At 46.5% G+C, this 18,165-nt stretch overlaps 2 protein-coding genes across 2 annotated transcripts in view; both read left to right on the top strand.

Moving 5' to 3' along the window:
* Positions 1-4,098, top strand: part of PARP11 (poly(ADP-ribose) polymerase family member 11) — a 36,986-nt gene extending 32,888 nt beyond the window's left edge. Inside the window, 2 exon segments of the mRNA XM_047787797.1 lie at positions 942-1,093; positions 3,384-4,098. Of these exon segments, the coding sequence (XP_047643753.1) occupies positions 942-1,093; positions 3,384-3,700 (469 nt within the window). The 3' untranslated portion in view covers positions 3,701-4,098.
* Positions 4,099-5,741: 1,643 nt separating this feature from the next.
* Positions 5,742-18,165, top strand: part of CRACR2A (calcium release activated channel regulator 2A) — a 165,652-nt gene continuing 153,228 nt past the window's right edge. Inside the window, exons 1-3 of the mRNA XM_047787800.1 lie at positions 5,742-6,855; positions 7,812-7,919; positions 16,594-16,675. The gene's annotated coding sequence lies outside the window, so the exon portion shown is untranslated. The remainder of the gene's footprint in view (positions 6,856-7,811; positions 7,920-16,593; positions 16,676-18,165) is intronic.

Consider the following 18,165-nt stretch of genomic DNA (forward strand, 5'->3'; position numbering starts at 1 on the left):
GCAATGCGGGATCCGAGCCGCATCTGCAACCTACCCCACAGCTCTCGGCAACACTGGATCCTTATTAACCCATTGCTGGAGACCAGGGATTGAACCCGCATCTTCATGGATCCTAATTGGGTTCACTGCCACTGAGCAGAAACTCCCATCCTTGTTTTTATGTTTTTACTATCTATGTGTATATACCTCTACAATTCACATCATTATTTTGAGTTATAGGTCTCTGTTTGCAACATTCTTCTTACATTCAATGTCATTTTTCAAGAGTTATCTATGTTACTACATGTCGATCTAGTTCATCATTTTAACTTTCATGTATAAATAATAATTATTCATTTTTCTATGGAAGAAATTTTAGGCTGTTTTCAGTTTGCTTATTTTTCACTATTACAAGAAGTCCTACATTGAATATCTTTTTATGTGTTGGAAGAGGTTTATCCATTGGAAAGACGTTGGACTGGGTGGCTTAATGTCCCTTCTAGGCCTGAGATTCAAAATTCAGGTCAGTTCAACAACACGTCCTGCTCTGGGGATAAAAAGATGAAGGCACAGTACCTGCTCCAAAAACTCACTGTTTAAAGACTCTGTGAACTGTGTGTTATTTATTGTTTGTAGTGTCATTTTTAGGCATCGGTCAAGCTTGGCTGGTTTAGGCAATCAGTCCCCTTTACTGTGCTGGAGCATCGTCTGGAGTATCTATAGTTTTGGGTGTAATTTTCAACCTGAAGTCTCAGTGTTAACTAATAATTTTGGCTGAAATGATTTCGGTGTCCAGGAACATTTGAGATGATTTCTTTTCTGAGCCATGTGTGCACCTATGATTTATGTTAAGGAGCTGTTTTCTGTTTCACCCTTTCTGTTGAGCTTTGCTCCTTGAAAAATTAATAATGTCATTTATGATATATTGCCATGTGTTTTGTGTCTGTGTATTGTGTCTTTAGGAAAAAGGCTCAGCTCAAGAAAAAAAGAGGCGTGCCTCAGATTAACGAACAGATGCTGTTTCATGGCACCAGCAGCGAGTTTGTAGAAGCAATTTGCATTCATAACTTTGATTGGAGAATAAACGGCATTCATGGTGCTCTCTTTGGAAAAGGTAACGCTCAGAATTCCAGGTCCCAGCTGAGTGCTGAGAGTCCCTGAGGCAGAACTGGTTGTAATTCAGGGCCTTGAGAGCCCTGAGTTATCTTTCTAGTTTCCCTATTACGAGAAGTCTCATGTTGAATATCCTTTTATATGTTGGAAGAGGTTTCTCCCTTGGGAAGAAGTTGAACTGGATGGCATAATGCCCCTTCTAGTCCTAAGATTCAAAATTCAGGTCAGTTCAACATGACCTTTTTATGCCCTACGCTGGGGATAAAAAGATTTAGGCACGGTACCTACTCAGGAAACTCACTGTTTAAAGACTCTGTCATCTGTGTATTATTTATTGTTTGTAGTGTCATTATTGTTTGTAGGCTCAGAGACTGACATACCCTCAGTCTCTGAGCCATGGAAAAGCCACTTCTTGCATGTACAGGATGGAAGAAGACTTTGTACACCTCTCCCAGGTTAGCCAGCGCCCTGCCCCAGTCATTCAATGGGCCTGATTTTTGCATTACATTTAATTTCCGTGGATAAGCCTAGGCTCTAAACTGTTTCATGTCAGATGTATAGAGCACTGTGAAATAAATTAATTGCTGTGTATACATTGTACACAGGTCTATTTTTTGTTTACTTTTTATTTTTAAATTTTATTATTGTTTTTTATTTTTTTAGAAAACGATAGGTAGGAATGCTAACAAGGGAAATCCTCATCTTTTTCCTAATGTTGTGAAAGCCCAAGGTCTCCTGTTTATGCCCACTGCCCAAGCAAACTAAGGAGAGAGACGAGGGGGAAAGGTCAGGGGGGACATGTATTTGTTCCTTGTTGTGTACCTTCCCTCCAGCAAGAGCACTGGCTACCACTCAGGGTCAGGATGTGCTGCATTTTTTCAAAGTAAATTAATTTTAAAAATAGCGACCGAAAAGGCCATCTCATTTATTTAACTGTAAGAGGATCAGAAAGGTGTTACATAAATCCCATCGGATTTGGGTAATATGAGACTTTGCAATTCGTTTCCAAAATTTTTAAAGGGAAGTACTGCCTCCGTGATGCCAGCCTTGTAGGCCTTCCAGTTGGGAGAGTGGGTACTTCACCGAGGGTTCATATGTATTTATTTATTTATTTATTGCTTTTTTTTTTTTAGGACCACACCCACAGCCTATGGAGCTTCCCAGGGTAGGGGTTGCATCGGAATTATAGCTGCAGGCCTACGCCACAGCCACAGCAATGCCATATCTGAGCCGTGTCTGCGACCTACACCACAGCTCACTGCGATGCCGGATCCTTCACTCACTGAGCGATGCCAGGGATCGAACCTGCGTCCTCTTGGATCCTAGTTGGATTCGTTAACTGATGACCCATGAAGGGAACTCTGAGGGTTCATCTTAGGCAGTGGACCAGTGACCTCATTCTTTTGGAACGTTCAGGTGTCAACAGCATCACTCTCTCTGCAGAAATCTTTTTCTGCATACAGGGATCTCTTACCCCCAGAAATATCATTGAACTGATAGCCCGTATCAGAGAAGTGTGGTTTCTTGGGGTTTGAAATCATCCCCTCAGACGTGTGGTTCACTGTGCTGTCCAGTGTTTGGTGGGTGGCTGGCAGGGAAAGAAAAGGGTAGAAGGGGAGTTCCCGTTGTGGCGTGGCAGAAACAAATCTGACTGGGAACCATGAAGTTTCGGGTTCGATCCCTAGCCCTGCTCATTGGGTTAAGGATCCGGCATTGCCATGAGCTGTGATGTAGGTCGCAGATTCGGCTCAGATCCTGCGTTGCTGTGGCTATGGCTGTGGCTGTGGCCAGCAGCTGTAGCTCCGATTCACCCCCTAGCCTGGGAATCTCTATATGCCAAGGGTGCGGCCCTAAAAAGCCAAGGGAAAAAAAAAAGAGAGAGAGAGAAAAGGGCAGAAGGAAGTAGAAGTGGGAGGGAGGTCCGAGCAATCACAGTGCAGGTCCTGCCACTTGTAATCACCGAAACCGATTGTGCCTCTCTTACATACGGGGTTTCTTTATAAGCCTCTTTTTGAAAACACACGTCGGGTAGCTGCGTTTCGGCGGGGATGGGGACGGTGTTGCCGGTGGGGACTGGCGCTAACAGACTCTCCCAGTGACAGTCTGCATCCCAACTGTCCTTAGCAGAGGGGGTTCTCTTCTTCTCTTGAGAATGACAGGCGAGGAAATTCCACGTCTGCTTTTGGTATACGATTCCATGTGTCCTTTCCTCTAACCATCACTGTGTTTTTGCTTGTGTCTCATATTTTCCTTGGAGTAATCTTGGCTCTTTGGGGTGCTTTTTGTTTAAGGAACCTATTTTGCTAGAGATGCAGCTTACTCCAGCCGCTTCTGCAAAGATGACATAAAGCATGGAAACACATTCCAGATTCACGGCGTAAGCCTGCAGCAGCGGCATCTGTTCAGAACATATAAGTCAATGTTTCTCGCTCGAGTGCTCATTGGAGATTACATAAACGGAGACTCCAAGTACATGCGCCCCCCTTCCAAAGACGGGAGCTACGTGAATTTATACGACAGCTGTGTGGACGACACCTGGAACCCCAAGATCTTCGTGGTGTTTGATGCCAACCAGATCTACCCGGAGTACTTAATAGACTTCCACTGATTTCACATCCAAGTCAGGGGGCAAGGAAGCTTGAGTCTTTTTTGCTGGGAGGTTTGCTCTCCTGTCACCTAGCCACTACATGTCAATTATCTGATACTTTGGAAGCAGATAGGAGCAAAAGTGGCCTCCCTATAAAAAGACATACTGACTTTGTGGTTGGTTTTTTCGTTGTTTTGTTTCTGTCTGTTTCTCATGTCTGTCGCTTGTGTTTGTGGAAGATTGATGTGGTGGCTGTTTTAACACCTCGGGTGCAAGACGGCGCTGCAGACTGAATCAGCTGAGTCGCTCAGTCTTTAAAGTTTATGCGTGTGTCTTCAGGGTAAATGTGTTCCGTTCACATAGACTTACTCAAGTATATGTTCAAGAAATAAAAATATAGACATAAACGTGCCCCTTCAGAGGAAGTGAGCCTTTGTAAATTGAATTCAGAAATTACTGTCCATCAGTTACTATGTTGCTTTGTTAGCCTTCTGAAAGGGGGATGGAAATCCTTGAAGCAGCCTGAGTACCTTGAGAGAAATCCGAAACAAGAGAATTATTTTCAGTGCTGCCAGATGAGCCAGAAGGAGAAAACCAGGCCAGGATGCCCTGTGTCCAATGACTTCGAACAGCGGGCCGAAGTCTGACTGGCCCTTCTGCCTCCCACAGCTGAGCCGGCCGCGCTGCAGCGCCCTGACGTCTTATACCAGGACTGCACAAGGAATTCACTGCACCTTCAAAATGAAGCTCTTATTTATTATTTACGACATCTACTTTCCTTTTGTTTAGGGGTCCCTACAATGATTACTTCTCAGATATTTTTTATCTGCTCCCCCCCCACCTCCCCTCCACACAGCTATTCAGCAATGATTTGTAAAATGCACACTTCTCAATTATATCTCCCCATTTTGAATCATTGCAGAAAGCCTGGGCTGCTTGAAACAAATCCGGCTTATTCTTTGGAGTAGAAATTGGAAGTCCACTAAGTGTCTTGACGAGCCCGGTCCCTGTCATAATCATGCAGAGTGGAAGCTGTGTGGCTGCACACCTGTTCTGCTGTTCTCTTTTAAGGGAGAATGAGTAATGTTGGAAAGCTTCCTACCGTAAAGCTTCCTTCCTCCTGCTCTAGCAGCAGCCAGACAACAACTTGGCAGAGATGTTACATACAGCAGTTCAGGTGTCAGGAGTCCGAACTGGCCCTATGATAGTTAAAGGTTTTTCCAGCCTTGTCACAAATCAGCCATGTGATGGTTAAGAGATTTTTTTCTAAGATGCTACCTGGGAAAAAAAAAAAAAAAAGAACACTGGTATCTTTTCTGGAAAACCCTTTTCTAACCCTGTCTACTCCCAAATTCCCTTTCCTTTATCCTCACCCAGCTTTGGCTGAAAGGAGGGGACATAATTGAACTTCTGCAAAACCCAGTAAATGTCCAGGCCTGGGAAGTTCGGGCCCATCACCTGAACTGGGAAAGCATCTAGAAAGCACACAAACGAGGAGTAGGGAGCAAGACTAGGCGTAGGGGTTCTTCAACTGCCATGCGACCCAGAATTCACATTGTCCTGCCATCGAAAGTAAGCACTTAGTGTACAGGAAACAGCACAGGCCCAATACATTGAACCCAAGCGACAACAAAGATTTCCTGACTCTGATGCACAGGCTAAAGCCGGTTTCGATGATGTGCTGTTGGTGTTGAGACAGAACACGTTTTAGAAACATGCAGAGGTCATGAGGGAAAGAACGGAGGGAAAGTCACCAGGCTGCCCCGTGGGGGGTGGCATGCTGCTGCGCTAGACTAAAATGACCCTACAGACGTTAGGAATTCAGGTTTTCAAAATCCCTTTCTTCTACTTATTGACATACCCTGTCCTCCCCCCCCATTGTTAAAATAGCCCCCACTTCAACATGGCTATCTTTTTTTTCTTTTTTTAAAAATGATTTTTCTTTTTTCCATTATAGTTGGTTTAGAGTGTTCTGTCAATTTTCTACTGTAAAGTGACCCAGTCACACATACATATATACATTCTTTTTCTCACATTATCCTCCATCACGCTCCATCACAAGTGACTAGATAGCTTTTTTTTTTTTTTTTTCTCATTTAACATGACTGCCTCTCCCATCACTTGAACAGAATAACTTGTAGCTTTGGCGGGTGATTTTAGCTTTAGACACAGACCAATCTTGTCTCCAGGAGACTAGGAGCCCGAGGTTGAAACTTGCAAGGCATCCCATGTGACCTCTGACTTTCGCTAGTTGGCTCATGTGTAGTAAGAGCTGTGCACTGCAATAGACATTGTAAGAAAGAACTGTGCTGTGATTCTTGTCCAAGATTGTACTCCAACCCCCCTTTTATAAGAAAGAGCTGATTCGGATAAATTGTGAGCGTGTAGTTAATTGATTAGCGTTCTCTTTGTTGTGATCCATTGGCTGAGTTGAGAATCGTATCATCTGTGTGTAATAAGACTGGACATGACCGTTTGCCCTGTTTTCCTGTCATCCCGTAGTATAGAGGGCGGAGTGGAGTGAAACCATTCCAGATTCATGAATAAATGATTTTAAAATTCTCCATTGAATAAACTCCAGCTGATAGTGACTTTTATTTTTCACTTTGGTCATAGCAGCCTCTGGGTTAAAAATGAAAATGTGTTTAGACTTCTAAAGAAACAGTCTCCTAAATCTTGTGCTGACGAACAGGAAGCTTTTATATTAGTGCAACTTTCATTTCTAGGCTGTTCCAGGGAGAACGGTCAAGAATTTGGAGCCATTTTTGACGTATGAATCTGTTTTTCCGTGGAGTGATTAAAGCTCTCCTTAGCGGGTCCTGGTGGTTTCTGTACAGCATCTGTTTGTGGTTGGGCTGCTGTGTCTCCCCTCCACCTCTCATTATTTAAGCCTAAATTTCAAGCTCAAACAATGGACTCTGCAGGCATTTGTTGCCTGTGATGCAACAATTTGTAACCAACTTGCAAGTGGGGGAGCTCTCTTGTTTTCAGTTTGAATCATCGTGAGCAACATCCACTCAGATAACCCGAGGGGAGAAGCATTTACTCCATGCAACTGAAAGTTCCAGAGCAGACCAAGGCCTGGTGCCTTTGCTCTCCTTGGCTCCCAGCCCAGGGGAGTGTTCTCTTGAGCTGAAGAGTGTGCTTCCTGAGCCTGCCAGCCTCAGTCACTCCCGGTATGTCCACCGTACCTTTTTGAAGCCAGTTAGACATTGCACTTAATCTTTAAGCTTCTGTTGGGCAAAAAGGAAGGGATCAAAAGATAACTTAATTGGGAGTTCCCTGGTGGCTCAGTGGGTTAAGGGTCCGGTGTTGTCACTGATGTGGCTCCAGTCACTGCCGTGGCATGGGTTCAGTCCCTGGCCTTGGGACTTCCACATGCTGTGGACTTGGCCAATATATATATATATATATACACATGCACCTTAGTTGTAGAGCTGAGAGAAATGCACAACACAGCAACTAAAGCCCACCCGTGGAAACAGGTCCAGGTCTCCCTTCACTAAAACCATGTCCCAGGCTGTTTAAATGCTGGACTGTTATGAAAGCCCCTTATGATGGAAACTCAACTGAGCTTTGATGATGGAGAAAGGTGACATCTTTGCAAAACTGCCTCAGCCATCCAGGTGTTTGAGGTCACCTCCTGGGTGGCCAGGAACAATGTTACAATGAGTGATCCTGGTCATGCTTCCATCTCAGATTGTCCTGTGACCCTGGGCAACGGCGTTTTATTTATTTTTCAATAAGCATTGGATTTTGCCTAAAACAGTCCACTCCAGATGATAGTGTACACTCTGTACTTGTAAAGAGAAAAAGGAAAGTTAACGAAAGAATAGCAAAGACAAAAGTCTTGTCAAAATGATTTTTTTTTTTGTCTTTTTAGGGCCCCACCCACAGCCTATGGAGGTTCCCAGGCTGGGGGTCGAATGAGAGCTGTAACTACAGGCCTATGCCACAGCCACAGCAACACCAGATCTTAACTGAGCGAGGCCAGGGATTGAACCTGTGTCCTCCTAGATGCCAGTCAGATTTGTTTCCGCTGAGCCACAGTGGGAACCCCTTAAAATGATTTTTGATTAGAAACCTTAGCAAAGTGATCTGGCTTAATTTTACACCTTTGCACCCAATGCAGGAAGAAGTTTGGTGAAAAAGGCCGCCCCGCCTCCTTTCCTGTGAATGATTTGACTGTGATGCTTGGGCACTGCTGATGGAAGAAAGGAACATTCCGAAGAAATATGAGGTACCCTGTTATTGGGGGCTCCTGGCTGGTGTGGGTGACAGGTACAGGAGAGATGAGCCCTCAGCGTCCTGGGAAGATGTTCACAGCTCATCCATTAACCATCACTACTGCACAGAGTTAGTTTTCTGCTTCCACACTTCCAGGCTGGAGGCTGGTTTGGTCTCTCTCTTCCCCCTACCCCTTCCTCCACTGCCCTGTGCCCCATCCACCCCAGGCCGGAAGGTGTCTTGGTTATCCTGACACCTCATATACCTTCCTGGCTGGGACGGCTCAGCCTCCTGCTGTAAGATTATGTGATGATGCCTTTTCTCAACTCCAATTGCCTGGCTTTCATTCCTCAGCACTGTAGGCTGAGAACTTGGCTTTTATTTGAACTTTCTCCCCATGAGGCTGCAGATCTAAGAAATTAGCATTGGTCTTATTTATTTGCAAGTGGCTTCTTGTGGGAATGGAACATAGGGTTATGCCAAAGACGTTTGTGTTTTCTGCGGCTTCTTGGCTTTGCTGTCACCTCTACCGAGAGGTGACACAGTAAGCGGATTCCTACTCAGATTCATGCTAACCTCGCTTTTTAAGCCAGCTCAGGGGGTTGCAATCCGGCACTAAATTTGGATCATCTCTGCAATATGAACTGTAATTCCAGCTTGTACTTCCTGTGTTTTCCTGTCCCTTTTTAAGAAATACCTTTCCCTGAAAGGCTCCTTTCGCTTTAATGTCTCCTTGGCTGGCACCTGGAAGCGGCAGGCGTTCTAAGTCCACCTTTGATTAACACTCTTAGAGAATCGGTGTTCCCGCCCCGCTTCTCCTCTTTATTCATTTAAGAAAAAAAAATCAAGCCCCACCTTGGGAGCACTGATCTGAGTTTTATTTCTGGCCTTGCTGTTTGGCTCCGTGTGACCTTGGACACCTCACCAGAGGGGAAGGTCACTTTTCAGAAGGTGAAGTTTGGAAGGACTGACCAGGCTCTTGTTAGAAGAAAAGCATGTGGCTGGATTTCGCTCGTCAATGCCGACCCGGCTGAGGACGAGAGGCAAGAGTTTGGGACAGGAAGGGAAAGGGGCCGACCCGGTTCTCCCTGGATTTGTCCTGCTACATGGTCCCTTCCCCTGGGAGTTCATGACTCTGAATCCCTGCGGCGGGCCAGGCAATGACCGCGTCCACCTTGGCCCCACCTTCATAGGATTTGATATCCAGCTGGAGGACACATCTGAACTGTCACAAGAGTGACAGGCTTTACTGAAAGGGAGGTTGAGGCCATTCGGGAGCCTGTGAAAAAGAGATCTAACCTAACTAGGGGATAGGAGATGGCTTCCCGAAGACGTGACATCTGAACGTGGAGACCTCAAGGGTGGGTGGGCATCAATTGGAAGGGTTCCCACCACAGCCCACCAAGCCCACTAGGCTTCAGGGGAGTTGAGGAACAAGGTGTGGGCTGGAGGCTGATGGAGCACTTTTTATCATTAAAGTGAAGGTGACAGAAGGTGACAGTCACTTAAAGAACCAGTGTGTTTCGCCCCCAGTGCCTGCACCCAGCCCTGGGGACCCGCCTTCAGGGAGCAGGGCCAGTGCTAGTGGTGCCAGGGGACAGGAGCAGGGCTTGCAGAGACTTTTATTCAACAAAAATACAGAGGCTTGTTAGGCAGAGTTGTTCATTCCAGCCTCCAGGCCTTTGCTCCTGCTTTCCTACCCCCACCTCCCCCAAGAACACATGCCTGCCTACCTCCCTTCTACCTTCAAAGTCCTATTTATCTGAAGCTTGGGCTCTGGAGTCAGACGACCAAGCTGAACCCTGGCTCCACTACTTGCCAGCTGTGTGACCCTGGGGAGCTTTCTTAACCTCTCTGTGCTTCACCTCCTCGTCTGTAAATGGGGATAAAAATAGTGCCTACCTCCTGCGATGAAACGGCATCTGTAAAGTGCTTAGCATAAGCCCTCCGGAAATGTGAGCGGGTGTTAATATGTAAGACCCTCACATATTACAGGAAGTGTTCTGTAACTAAGCTCTCACAGACCCAGGATTCCCGTAGGACCGACCCACACCGCACTTAGAGTTGGGGCGTTCTTTTTTCTTAGGATTTCCTTGGTCAAGGTCCTTCCGCCAGATAACCCCAGAAGCAATCCAGGAGCTAAGCAAGCAGGTTTGTGGAGGGGGCGAGCACAGACCGGGAGCTGCGCCGGGTCCCAGGAAGAGGGGCTTAGGAAAAGCGTGAGGAGGGTTTGGAGGAAGCATCTAAGGAGGGGGTTGCCCTGGCCTGGAGGCTGCCAGGAAGCGGGCAGGTCTGTGACTCGGTATCTCAATGGGTCTTTTCCGGAGGCAGGGAAGACTAGCCGGGGGATGAGCTGTAATTTGCGAAGCAGCAGCAGACACCCATTCTGGCTGAGGGACGGGTGTTTGGTCTTGCGTGGGTAGCACACTGACCTTATTTTCGTCGGCACTCAGACAAAATGTGAAGTGGCCTTGCCCTGTCTCATTTTGTCGCAGTGTCCTAGTAACCGTGACTGAGGTGGGGATCCCCTGAGAGCGTTTACGACCAATGGGAGAATAACATGGCAGCGCCAGGGCCGGGCCGGTTTCTCAATGTCAGGGGCTGCTCTCTTTTTCTTTCTCAACTTGCTAAATAACTGTTCATTTGCACTCGTTTTCTTCCTCCAGGGAAACTGTAAGTGAATATAGTGATTCATTCAACAAACTCCATCTGAGTATCTATAAGGACTACATACCAGGCACGGTGCCAGGCAGGATGCAGTGGTGAAAAATCCTTCCTTCAAGGAACTCAAAGTCGGAAGTAAGAAGAGATTTAGAGATTGTCCGTGTTGGTGGACCATTTTACTCGTTTCAATGCCTTTTTCAACTGGCCCACCAAGAAGTGCCTGTGAGGCACAACCAATTTCTGCGCCCACGGGGCGGTGCTGGAAACTCAGCGTGAGGGTTAGATTCGATCGCTGTCCCGGCACCTTTCCCCCCCCCCCCCCCGGGGGAGGGGGGGCTGTGTCTGCCCAGTCGAGCCACACGGATCAGGTGTTCCCTTTGTTTCCCGTAGCGCCCCCAAGCGGTCCATTTGGGAGGTACAAGGGAACTCGACGTCCTCATATCTCAAGGCTGCGCTGACTCCTCTCCTAGTTTTCTCAAAACGATGTTTTAATTCGACAACTTAATGTTGATTCTGTTTTCTGGATGGCCTTTCTATTTAGGGCGATTGTGTGCGGCTGGAGGACAGAGGCCCCCGGTTTCTGGGGCTTCCTGATTAGGCTGGTGTTGGGGCCGTGAGATGCTCTTGCGGGTGCGCGCAGCAGGCGCTAGGTGGCAGCATCCTACCCCGGAACCGGCGCCGCCAAGCTTGAGGGAACCATGTGGAAGGACCCTCCAGAAATCGCCTGGTCTCCACCCCGGCCCCACGCCCCACGGCCCCCTCCCCTTCCTGCCCCGAGGGGGAACAGCCCCCGGTCAAGTGCCCCTGGTGAAGTCCACCCGGGCGCGGATTCATCCCGTTTGTAATAACTGCTGGGAAAAGCGGGCTCCTTCCTACAGCAACCTGTTGAAATGTTTTAGAATCTGGCCTGTCTGAAAGCTCTTCCTGGATAACATTTTCCCATGCTGTCATGTAATTCTATTTTCTTTCTTTTTCTCATAATTTCATGTGATCTAGCATATAATTGGGGGTACTTTTTGCATCCCAAATACAAAGCACACAGAGTATCTTTGAATACAAAGACAGTTATGCTTCAAACCTTCCCTCTTCAGGCATCGAATAAAAATAAAACCACAGTCCCTAACCCTGTAACTTCTTCCTTGCCTTACTCTCCAGCTCTTTATCACCCCCGTGTTTTCTTTGGGGACCCTCTGTGTCATTCTCAAGTCATGGAGCCCCAAAGCTTCACCGTCCTCCTTGCGGCAGATGAGAGACTCAGTTCCTTTCAGTTGTAAAGTCAGCTCCTCGCAACGCTCTGCATGTCCTCTGCTCTTTACCAAATGTGTGTCTGAAAGCTGGGCTACAACAGCTTAAAATTGGAATCTGAGATGTATCAACACGCATTTCTGAAATACTTCCTCAGAACCTGAGACGTTGACCTTGGTGGCACTGCAGATTTTTTAAAGGTAAAATTTCATACGGTTCCTGTGAAACAGAGAGGTCAGTAGTAATTGACCATTGTGAGGATAGGAAGCGGGCTCCTGAGGTCACAAGTCAGTGTCAAAGCCAGCAGGAACCAACCACAGGCGTCGTGATCCTGGGCCAGTGAGCATCTTTTAGTGTAACTTTGTTGTAAGGTGACTATGTTTGCCTGATCTTGGTGCTACTATCTTTCATTTAAAAAATATATGAAGTTCCCTGGTGGCTCAGTGGGTTAAGGATCCGGTGTCACTGCTGTGGCGCAGGTTTGATCCCTTGTCTGGGAACTTCAATATATGTATTATTAAGATTAGCATTTAAACATACGTGTGTCATGGGTTTAGCATTTTCTGTTCGCACAGCAATGTGCTTTAATGAAAATCACAGATTTCAGACTCAGATCACCCTGTGTTACAGACCCAGCTTTGCCACTTTCCAGCCACATGGCCTTGGAGAAGTTGCCCAGCCTCTCTGAGCAGTTGTTTCCTTGTCTTGAATGTTGTTGTGAGACTTACCTGAGCCTGGGGGTATGAAAGGGCTTCTCACAGTGTCTGGCATATTCTGGCTGCCCCACACTTACATACAGTCTCATCACTGTCTGAGCTGGTCCCAGAAGAGGGCATCTGTCAGGCCAAGGCCAAGGCCCAGAATGTCTGGGAGCAGGGACACTGAGAGCTAGTGTCAGACCTCAGCACAGCCCTTCACCTCTCGAGGAGCATGAAGAACCAAGGCACAGAAAGGCCAAGCAGGATAAATAAGCATCTGTCTCTGATCTAGACGTCCTTCCAGCTTCCTGGTGGGCTGGGGCAGAGCAGGTTGTGCGTAAGGGCAGGAGGATTTTTAAATTTTTTTTTTTTTTTTTTTGCTTTTTAGGGCCGTACCCGCAGTATATAGAAGTTCCCAGGCTAGGGGTCCAATAGGAGGTGAACGCCACAGCAACGCCAGATCTAAGCTTCATCTGGGACCTACACCACAGCTCACTGCAACGCCAGATCCTTAACCCACTGAGCAAGGCCAGGGATTGAACCTGAAACCTCATGGTTCCTAGTTTGATTCGTTTCCACTGTGCCATGACGGGAACTCTGAATTTTTTTTTTTTTTTTCCAAACACGCTATGCATTTCATCTGGCTGCATATTTTTTTATTTAAAAAATTTTTGGAGTTCCCATTGTGGCTCAGCAGAAATGAATCTGATTAGTATCCATGAGGACACAGGTCTGATTCAACCCCTAGCCTGGGAACCTCCATATGCTGTGGGTGCGGCCCTAAAAGAAAAAAAAGTTTTATTATAGTTGATTTACAATGTTCTATTTCTGCTGTACAGCAAAGTAACCCAGTCATACATATATGCTTTTTCTCACATTGTCCTCCATCGTGTTCCATCACAAGTGATTGGATAGAGTTCCCTGTGCTACACAGCAGGGCCTCATTGCTTATCCCCTGCAAATGCAGTAGTTTGCATCTACTAACCCCAGACTCCCAGTCCCTGTCCCCCTCCCGTAGCAATCACAAGTCTGTTCTCCAAGTCCATGAGTTTCTTTTCTGTAGATAGGTTCATTTGTGCCATATGTTAGATTCCAGATATAAGTGATATCATATGGTATTTGTCTTTCTCTTTCTGACTGACTTCACTGAGTGTGAGAGTCTCTAGTTCCATCCATGTTGCCACAAATGGCATGATTTTGTTCTTTTTTTTCTTAGCTGAGCAGTATTCCATTGTGTACATGTACCACATTGTCTTAATCCATTCATTTGTCAATGGACGTTTAGGTTGTTCCCACATCTTGGCTATTGTGAATAGTGCTGCTAAGATCATAAGGGTGCATGTACCTTTTCGAATTATAGTTTTGTTTGGCTATATGCCGGGGAGTGGGATTGCTGGATCATATGGTAGTTCTATATTTAGTTTCCTGAGGTACCTCCTTACCGATTTCCATAGTGGTGGTACCAATTTACATTCAGGAGGATTCTGAACATCCCTTCCAGCCTGAGGGGTCTCTGTGGAGACATTTTCATCATCAACAGTAGCACCAACAGCACTAATGCTCTGGCTCTTCCTGGATTACCGTGGCCTGCAGTTAAGAACCTGCCACCAGGAGTTCCTGTTGTGGCTTAACAGGTTTAGAACCTGACACGTGGAGGAATGCGGGTTCAATCCCTGGCCTCGCTCAGTGGGTTAAGGATCTGGCATTGCCACAAGCTGCGGCTTAGGTCACAGATGCGGCTCGGATCCTTTGTGGCTGTGGCTGTGGCATAGGCTGGCAGCGGCAGCTCCGATGTGCCCCCTAGCCTTGGAACTTCCATACGTTGCAGATGTGCCCCCCCTCCCCCCAAAAAAGCTACCACCATTGACTAAGGCCTCAGGGCCAGGTTGTCATTTTTCTTCTTTTCTTCTGGCAGTATCTAGCGCATTGCTCCAGATACGCACGCATATATCCGTTGGTTTTACAGTTACCTGCGTTAACCTGAATCTCATCTTGGCTCTTCCACCGCCTTGGCAAGTCACTTCCTCCCCAGCACCTGAGCTCCGTATCTGTAGGTGAGGGGCTGGTCTAAGACCCCTTCAACTCTCGTCTTCTGTGATACGCAGCTTCCATCCACCCTCTCAAAGCGGCCAAACATTAAAACCAGGTCACTTCTGCGAAGCAATTTATAAGCACAGTTTCCCCAGCATCAGACTCAGACCATAAAATGGAAGGCAGACAGAAAACCAAATAACAAGCACAGTGTATGGACATAAAGGATGAAGTAGCAGAGACTGAGGGTGTTTTCAGTGTAGCCAGAGGTGCTTGAGAGAAAGTGGGTCCTCTCGCCAGTGACCTTTGAGAGTCTAGTCCATTCTAATGAGAGGAATGATGGCACTCGGGTGTTGTCTGGGGTCATGCGGGTGAGATGGCATCCACAGGCAGGGAACATCCTCCTGGGGGGTCTAAATTTTGAGGGCTCCCCCCTGAATGCCCGGGGCAATGTAGCAGAAGGTGTAATTGGCACAACTCAGTCGTCAAGCCCCACCAAGAGCAGAGAGAACAGGATGGCCTCACAGGGGTCAGCTGGCCAGACTCCACGTCTTCACCTCACAGACCAGGCCTTGTGCTAGGACTGATTTCAAAGACCAACAGCTATGGTCCTTGCCTTCCCAGAGCTCTTGATGCAGGTCAACAAATAAACAATAATCCCGTGTGATAAGTGCTGCTCAGAGAGACAAATTCATGGTCACGAAACACAAAGGGGTCAGATGTTCCTAGAGGGCAGGGGCGGTAAGGCCACTTTCCACCTAAATCTTGAAGGAAAATACAGGTGAGAAAGTGAGAAAGGACAGTCCCATCCAGGCAGAGATGAGGGTGGGTGAATGTGCGGAGCTGGGAGAGGGTCTGTGTCTGAGGAACAGTGAGCAGGTGTGCCGGCCATGTGTGCTGGTGCAAGAAGCAAGGCGGGGCGTCTGTATCAGAGGAGGTCTGGCTGGAAAGAGGGATGGCCCAGGTTGGGAGGGGATTTGTGTTGGAAGCAAAGGAGTTTGGGGAGGTCCCATCATGGCTCAGCGGAAACGAATCTGACTAGACTAGTAACCATGAGGTTGCAGGTTTGATCCCCTCCCCCCCCCCACCCCCAGCGGGTTAAGGATCTGGTGTTGCTGGGAGCTGGCATAAGCTGGCATTGCTGTGGCTCAGATCGGTAGCTACAGTTCTGATTTGACTCCTAGCCTCCACATGCCATCAGTCAAACCTCCATATGCCATGAGTGCAGCCCTAAAAAGCAAAATAAAAAAAAAAAAAGAGTTTGGATTTTGTCTGGGGCACTGACCAACGTTTTTAGGAAGCCGAGGCAGAGTCTGTGAGCCTGGAGAAGTAGAGATGTTATCAGTGGGGAGTAAGAATATGGGACACAGAGCTTCATTGGGGAGCGCAGTGGACATTCATGGTGTGTTTACCTGTCACTGCTCCCATCTCCTGGGCACAGCAGGCACACCTGGACATACATGTTCTCCCTGTCCCAACTTGAATATGTGAGTCTAATAAGAGCTACTTTTTTTATTTATCAAAAAATAAATAGAGTGATTGTTCTAAGGGGAGATACCAGATACAAGCTAGTTCAATTGTATTTTCTTATTTTATCCACCCTGTCCAAGGGGTTTGGCCAACATAATATGGCCATGTGACCCCATCTGAGACCTTCCCTGAAAAGTCTAATTTTTGAATTGCCATGAGGGGAAAAGCCCCCCTCCCGCCCCCTTTTTTTTTCCTCATGGCGCATCTGTCAAGTTGTAAATCTAGAGATCTAATATTTAGAAAAAGCTGGTCTTCAGTAGAAAAAAATTAAAACTAGCATATGGAATGAAGCAGATGCGAGAGACAGAAGGAAGGAAGTTCTGTTGGCCTTTCAGCCCCCGGTTCCAGGCTTTCCTAAAGCTAATTTCATCCTTGCCTGTCCTACAGTTTGGTTACCATGAACCAATGAATTAGCCTTTGTGCCTTAGGTAGTTACTATTGGATTTCTGACTCTTGCAACCGGGAGTCCTGACTAATGAAAACAGGAAGATAATTAAGTCTGATCTTGATTCATTACAGTTTAAAAGACTCTCCTCTGACTGGTAATGGAGTCCAAGCAGATGGTCAGGACCAGAGACGGAGATTCGAAGGTCATGCTTGGGTAAGTGGCTGTTCAGCCATGGAAGTTAATGACTTCACCTATGGGAAACATAGGCAGGAGATGACGAGAGGCTGAGGAGGGCATCTTGAAGAAGGCCAGCACCCAAGGAGACAGGGGAGGAGGACCAGCCATCTCACACTCAGGTTGATTCTGACTTCACCCAGCCCTTCTGCTCTCATGGTTCTCAGTGGGGAGAAGGCAGTCTCTTTAAGCTCGCTCGTTCTTTCTTCTTCTTCTTCTTTTTTTTTTAACTGCTCTAGGCCACATCTTTTGAAATCTGCATCAGAATAATTCGAATTCTTCTTCCCTAAAATGTTATTCTCTTTCTTTTCAGCTGTGCCCACAGAATGTGGAAGTTCCCGGAGCCAGGGATCGAACCCACACCACAGCAGTGAGCTGAGCCATAGCAGTGACAATGCCTGATCGTTCACCTGCTGAGCCACCAGGGAACTCCAAAAATGTTCTTTCTTATATGTGATCTCATGATTTAGGGCTTTCTCTTCAGAGTTAAACCTCTGGCTTCTTTCAGCCATTACTCATCTGATAACGATGGGATTTTACTGAACTTCTCTGGTCTTTTTCATCCCTGGCTGTCCTGTAGAGAGTTGTGATTTTGGTGTGCTCACCAGAGGGGGTGGGCTCAGGGTCTTTCTGCTCTGCCAGCTTAGCCACCCGCCTTCTGTCCATGTTGCGTGTGAAGCGTGGTATCTGGAATGGGTGGTATTTCAGATGTAATGCACCCAGCACAGAGAACAGTAGAACAAATGCCCCCTGATCTGAGCATCATGCTGGTTGCACTGTTGGGAAATAGTGCACTTGCCAATAACCGAAATATCCTAGGGCTTTTTTTTTTTCTAGAAGTTGTTGGGAAACCAGACAAATAGAATCTATAATTGTGTGATTGAGCTTGAGCTGAAATAAAGGCCTTTACATTTGTCCCTGTTAAATTTAAATTATTTTTAATATAAAGGGATGATCATTGTAGTATTATTTTTAAGATCAAATAGAAGCACACCTCGTTTTAAACGCATCCCAGATGTCGTGTTTCTACACATTGAAGGTTTGAGGCCACCCTGCATTGAGCAAGTCTATAGGTGCCATTTTCCCAATAGCCTTTGCTCAATTCATGTCTCTTTGTCACATTTTGGTAATTCTCCTAATATTTCAGACTTTTAAATTATTATATTTGCTACAGTGATCTTCGATGCTACTATTACAAAAATGTTCCAACTCACTGAAGCTTCAGATAATGGTTAGCATTTTTTAGCAATAAAGTTTTTTTTAAATTAAACTATGTATAATATAATATATATAATATTAGACATAATGCTTTTGCATGCTTAATAGACTGCTGTATAGTGTAAATATAACTTTCATGTGCGCTGAGAAGCCAAAAAAATTTACATGACTCACTTGATTGTGATATTCCCTTTATTGCAGTGGTCTGGAAGCAGACCCACAGTATCTCGGAGGTCTGCCTATAATTGGCA

This window comes from Phacochoerus africanus, chromosome 7 (genome assembly GCF_016906955.1).
Source record: "Phacochoerus africanus isolate WHEZ1 chromosome 7, ROS_Pafr_v1, whole genome shotgun sequence".
Taxonomy (NCBI): domain Eukaryota; kingdom Metazoa; phylum Chordata; class Mammalia; order Artiodactyla; family Suidae; genus Phacochoerus; species Phacochoerus africanus.